The sequence below is a fragment of the Rhincodon typus genome, chromosome 6 (genome assembly GCF_021869965.1).
Source record: "Rhincodon typus isolate 14 chromosome 6, sRhiTyp1.1, whole genome shotgun sequence".
Taxonomy (NCBI): Eukaryota; Metazoa; Chordata; class Chondrichthyes; order Orectolobiformes; family Rhincodontidae; genus Rhincodon; species Rhincodon typus.
In genome coordinates this window covers 51,831,612-51,837,555 of record NC_063337.1, presented here as the reverse complement: position 1 = coordinate 51,837,555, position 5,944 = coordinate 51,831,612, and the positions used below count along the sequence as shown (strand labels likewise).

The 5,944-nt window shown below is 36.4% G+C and overlaps 1 protein-coding gene across 1 annotated transcript in view; it reads left to right on the top strand.

Annotated features, from left to right (window-relative positions):
* tenm4 (teneurin transmembrane protein 4) overlaps window positions 1-2,561 on the top strand; it is a 302,149-nt gene extending 299,588 nt beyond the window's left edge. The window contains exon 28 of the mRNA XM_048598311.1: window positions 1,212-2,561. Within this exon, the coding sequence (XP_048454268.1) occupies window positions 1,212-1,970 (759 nt within the window). The 3' untranslated portion in view covers window positions 1,971-2,561. The remainder of the gene's footprint in view (window positions 1-1,211) is intronic.
* Window positions 2,562-5,944: the final 3,383 nt, after the last annotated feature.

Below are 5,944 nucleotides of genomic sequence, written 5' to 3'. Positions count from 1 at the left end.
CCTTTTCTGAAGAAGAGAAGACCTGAAAAAGAAAAGACCTTTTCTGAGGAAGAGTCTCAACCCGAAACGTCAGCTTTCCTGCTCCTCTGATGCTAATTGGCCTGCTGTGTTCATCCAGCTCTACACCTTGTTATCTTAGATTCTCCAGCATCTGCAGTTCCTACTATCCTTGAAAATGTGTGTTGGTTTTCTGAGTTCATTGCTTCCTTGCTCAGATCTTTGAGTATAGGAGTTGGGACATCATGTTGAGGTTGTACATGACTTCGGTGAGTCCTCTTCTGAAGTACTGTGTGCAGTTCTGGTTACCCTGTTATGGGAAGAATATGATTAAACTGGAGCAGGTTAAGAAAAAACTTACCAGGATGTTGCCAGGAATGGAGGGTTTGAAATATAAAAATGGAATGAAGAGGCTGGGTCTTTTTTTCACTGGAGCGTAGGAGGTTGAGGGGTGACCTTAATAAGATTTATAAAATCATGAGGGACATAGATAAGGTGAACAACAAGGGTCTTTTCCCTAGGATGAGGGAGTTCAAAACTAGGGGCCAATTTTGAGTGAGAGTAGAAAGATTTATAAAGTACATGAGAGACAACTTTTTTACATAGAGAGTGGTTCGTGTGTGGAATGAACTGCCAGAGAAAGTGATGGATGCAGGTACAGTTACAGCATTAAAAGATACCTGGATAAGTTCATGAATAGGAAAGGCTTGGAGAGATATGGGACAAGCGCAGGCAAGTGGGATTAGTTTAGTTTGGGAACATGGTCGGCATGACTGGTTGGGCTGAAGGGGCTGTTTTCATGCTGTATGACTGTATGACTCTGAGTTCAAGGCCAAGCAGGATGTCCAAGCAGCCATCAAAGATGGTTTGAGCTATCTGATTCGTGCAGTTTTTCAATTGCTTTCAGAGGTTTACAGCACTTAGGAATAGCACATAATAGCACAGTATGATGTTTCGTTAAAGGTAATTTAGAAAGATTTAGTTTCTTGTTTCAATTTATTCTAAAATCAAATTGTGCAATTTCCAAACATAAGATAATCAATCCTTCTAAAGTGATTAATTACAAAATTTGGTTGTGAAGCAGTGGGCAATATTTTTGAAACTGCTCACCAGATACAGGAAAAGACTCATAAAGGAAATTGTATTCCAGTGTTGTGAACAGGGTGTTTTTTTTTTTGATGAAAATGTATGCTAATGGTTTCTCTTTTCACTAGTCTATCTTAGGAGTCCAGTGTATAGTACAGAAGCAACTCAAAGCCTTTGTTACAGTTGAGCACTTTGGCCGGATTTATGGAGGAAGTGGAGCTGGATGTCAGCCAAAGGCACAAGTGAAGACTTTCGCAACGAGTGGTTCAATCCTGGGCAAAGGGGTGAAATTTGCTGTGAGAGGAGGACGAGTAAGCACTGATATCATAAGTGTTGCCAATGAGGATGGCAGGAGAGTGGCTGCTGTGTTAAATAATGCCTACTATTTAGAAAGTTTTCACTTCACCATTAATGGTGTGGACACACATTATTTCATTAAACTGGGGCCTGCAGAAAGGGATCTCACCATTTTGGGCCTTAATGGTGGAAGGCGAACCCTGGAGAATGGAGTTAATGTTACTGTCTCGCAAATTAATACTGTTCTGAATGGAAGGACTAGAAGATACACCGATATAAAACTCCAATACGGTTTCCTATGTTTAAATACACGATATGGGACAACCATGGATGAAGAGAAAGCTCGTGTCTTGGAGTTGGCTAGGCAGCGAGCTGTAGCACAGGCCTGGAGTCGGGAACAGCAAAGGTTGCAAGATGGAGAGGAAGGCATTCGCTCATGGACAGATGGAGAAAAGCAGCAGCTACTGATCACTGGCAGGGTGCAAGGTTATGATGGCTACTTTATTAAAACTGTTGAACAATACCCTGAATTGTCAGACAGTGTAAATAATATCCATTTCATGAGACAGAGTGAAATGGGCAAGAGGTAACAGTAAAGGACCATGTGCCAACCACTTTGCCAAAGACATCTGCTTATGTGGCCATTTTTCAGGCTGTGTTGTTACGATTATTTTTAAAACCGTTGCATTGTAATTCCTGCAACGTGCAGAGATTTTCTTTTATTTCTTCACACATTTTGCATTGAGCAGAAGGTATTTTGCAGTAGTGTGATCACAGTGAATTTTTTGCCATTTTCTAATAATATGAGAACTGTGAGCTATTGTTTTACAGTCAGTTTCAAGGTCAGAACCAAGACACGCTTCTGTTAGAGAAACGTGATCTGCCAGTATCTGCTTACAAATTCAAAGAATTATCCTCTTTTGTTAGTTCTTTGGGACTTCTTATGAGATGTATTTTGATGCAGCAAAGGACTACGTCTGCATTTTATATCAGCATAGAAAGTAACAGCTCGTGTGAGAACTTTCTTACGGTTCTGATTTTAATTTGAGACAACTCTCAAAGCTTATGTTTCTAACACTGTATTCGGATTGTGTAAATATGCAAGGCTGTAAATATATGCAAATGTAGATAACTCCTAGAACTACAGCAGTGTCACTGTGTAGTCTTCAGTGGAAATAAATAAAAGGTTATTTTGTGTTTTAAATTTCTTTTAATTGATTTCAATCAGAAGTCATACTATAGGTAAGTTGAGAGATTGAAGACGTTTTAGTTTGTATTTTTTAGATCGTGTCTCAGTTTTTATCGCTTCTGTTCCTCTTCAAATATTGTTTTCAGTTTTTTTTTAAGTTTGACTTTTTTATTAAACGATTTTTAAAAATCCATATTTCTTTTGTTATTCATCAATTCTTTGACTCGGTTAATTTTTTACTTAAAATCACAATACAATTGGATGGCATAGTATGAAAAATCCCATCTTTCACTTAACTAATGTAACCCGCAACGCAAAAGAAACAGTTACCGCAAACCTTTATTACCTGCATCTTACTGAACTTGTTAAAGTGCCCATTTAACACTAATTATTGGCTACAAATAGTGTTATTGTCATTTTTCTTTAGGTTTTAAGGAAATGTTTAATGTTCTCTGAACTGGTCTAATAGGTGTTTAGGCATTGGACACTGTTGGTGCGTGTGTATTTGTAATACATACATGCATCACAATATTAATAACGTACGATATTATGATTGTCACCCAATGTGTTTTGACCTTAGGAGAAGCTTCATGATTACTGCTTTGTTACTGTGCAATTAAAGCATCACAAAACTCATTTATGTTTAAAATATGGTGGCTTATTTTGGGCATACTTTCCAATTTGATATTTTCATGGGAAGTTGAAGTGATGTCACATACTGTTAAGTGAAAGTATTATATATCCCCAAGTTTGCTTATAATAACCAATTCCTATTTATGTATTCTTTTATATTTTTCTGCATTTTGTATGATATACTGCAACCATTTTTATAGCACAGCACACCCTGTCTACAAAAGATTTAATGTCTCCTTATAAGACGTGGATCATTTAGTGTGCATAACAAATAAAAACAGCTGTTAGCATACAGCGGGGGGTTAATCTTTGTATTTTTTGATAGCTTTCATTCAAGATTTACATTGATATGTGAACTAATACTTTGAAGTATTACTGATCAGTAACCACAGTGAGAAAAATCATAGTTGAATATTAAGAACAAAAAAAATCCTTTCAGAATAACTTCACAAAGTATTGCATGCAATTTAATTTTATCTGTTTTTCATGTCTTATTTCCATTATGTTAAATATATGCTGTGCCACTTATTCCTCTAGAAAGGATATGGATCATGTTTTCTGAGACCACAGTTGCTTTTATGTGATATCCAACACTGATGGTGACTGTTACTTGGTTTTCATGTCATCTTTATGGGATGTTGTGTAACACCAGCTTAACACTTTCCCATCAAAGCCGAAGGATTTATCATGTAGTAAACAACGGATGGAAAAACATATCAACATACTCCAACACAGCGTTTTGGTGAACCAAGCAGTGTGAGGCTTTGAATATGTTGTTGAGATTGACATTAAATGTTTTCAGAAGACAAAGATGCTTCAGCAGGAATGGTTTCACTTTCAATGAAACTATATTAGTTTGGATTTATATCATAAAGCTGCAAGTTGAAGTTTTAACACAGCATTTAACCATGGTGGTATAAAAGTTGTAGCCTATTTATTTAAGACCATGACTGTACTTTGTTTACAGTTGAGTTTTTATTGTGTTAGAAATGTAAGATTTAAACCAGTAGTTGTGAAATATGAGGATTATTATTTATTGCTTTACAAAATATATATTTTAGGTAATTTTACAAGATAAAGAAGTATTCATTTTCATCAAGGTAATGTCAGAATGAGTGCTTCTGTTGAGATGGTATAACTAGAATTGAAAGGCCCAAGTGACATTGCTAAGATTCATTCTAAAAATTCATCCTCACAATCATGTCAATGGACTGGTACGGTAATTTCAAGAGCTTGGTTTGACTATTTTAAAACAAACTGGGTGAATTTTAATAAATGAATATACTACAATACAAAGCCAAGCCAGAACAGATGGAAGTGGAAAGTCCAACCCTTCTGCTTTAAAATATGTGTTAATGGCTGACATGGTCACAATTATAACAAATCATCTGTTTTCCATTCTAGCCAGGATACAGTGAATGGCTTGAAAGATTGAACTAAATGTAGATGCACACAGAACAAAACAGTTCGGTATAAAATATATGATTCATTTTGAACAGGTCAAAAATACATAAGACAAAATGAAGAGTTAACAACTTGGATACTTCCATAATTGACTGCAAGCCATGTTACTTCATGTTACTTCTAAACAACAAATGGATAATTTGTTAAAAATTTCCAAGTTCCAATGTATGTTAGTCAAAAACCATGTTAAGATTCAATGCTGACGTTAGTCATTTTACTGCATGAACAGTAAATAAACTGATACCACTGGATGTCTATGCAGAGCTGAAGGAGACTGAATTGTTTCTTAAATGCAAAGGATGGGATGGATATGCTGGAAGAAAAGTTATTGTAAATCTACCCTCAGGTGGTTGTATGTTGTTATATCAGCAGCTTGTTTTTATTTATTCTATGGCCTCATGGTGGATTACTGAACTAGAACAAAATTTATGGTATTTATATCCAGTTCATTTATCTTCCCTGGAAATTTGCATTTGCACTCTCAGACACATGAGGGACAGTTATCCCTCTGTCTCAAGTGAATTCGCACTGAAGTCCCAGGTGAAGAAAATTGCCTTCTGACACAATATTCTGTCAGATTTTGTTTTTGTTTGCAGTGTAAAAGAAACACATTAATTTCTCCCCTGTAAAAATCAGGTAAAAGAATTAATTGAACCAAGGGAATGGAGATTTTCCATTTCCAATGTCAAACTGCTATTAACGCATTTAGAATAGGCAGAGCTGTCAGCATTAGGCAGACCTTAACTTGTGAACCATACATCTAAAGCACTGCAACCTGCTGTCAAGGCAATTGCATTGTTTTAGCCGTAGACAAGTTCATTTCTCAGCTATGCTCCTTAGGTAGACTCACAAGTTTAAGATCATAACGTTGATAACTACATATGTGAAACCTCACATAAACATAGTTGCATCTGTGAATACACAATTAATTCTTGAACATGCTGAATCTCAAATCTGTCATCAGCATAACTGAGATATAAGGACAAAGTCTGCATCTCAGCAAAGCATTTGCATAGAGGGTAGAGAAGCTGTTTTGATGGCCAGATGAATGCAGGCACTGTCCTAGAATGATTATGACCCCATACCCGCATTTTGGGCAATAAAAATTCACCATGATCTTCAACATGGTGGGAAAGAGACTCATGGTCTTCGAGTTGGAGGTGTGACTCCCACAATGTTAGTAATAAGCAAAAGATTAAGTAAACAGGACCAACGCCTGAAAAATGTGTTAAACTCTTTGCAGTTGCAAATAAAGCGCCTAAGGCCTGTTTGAATCAC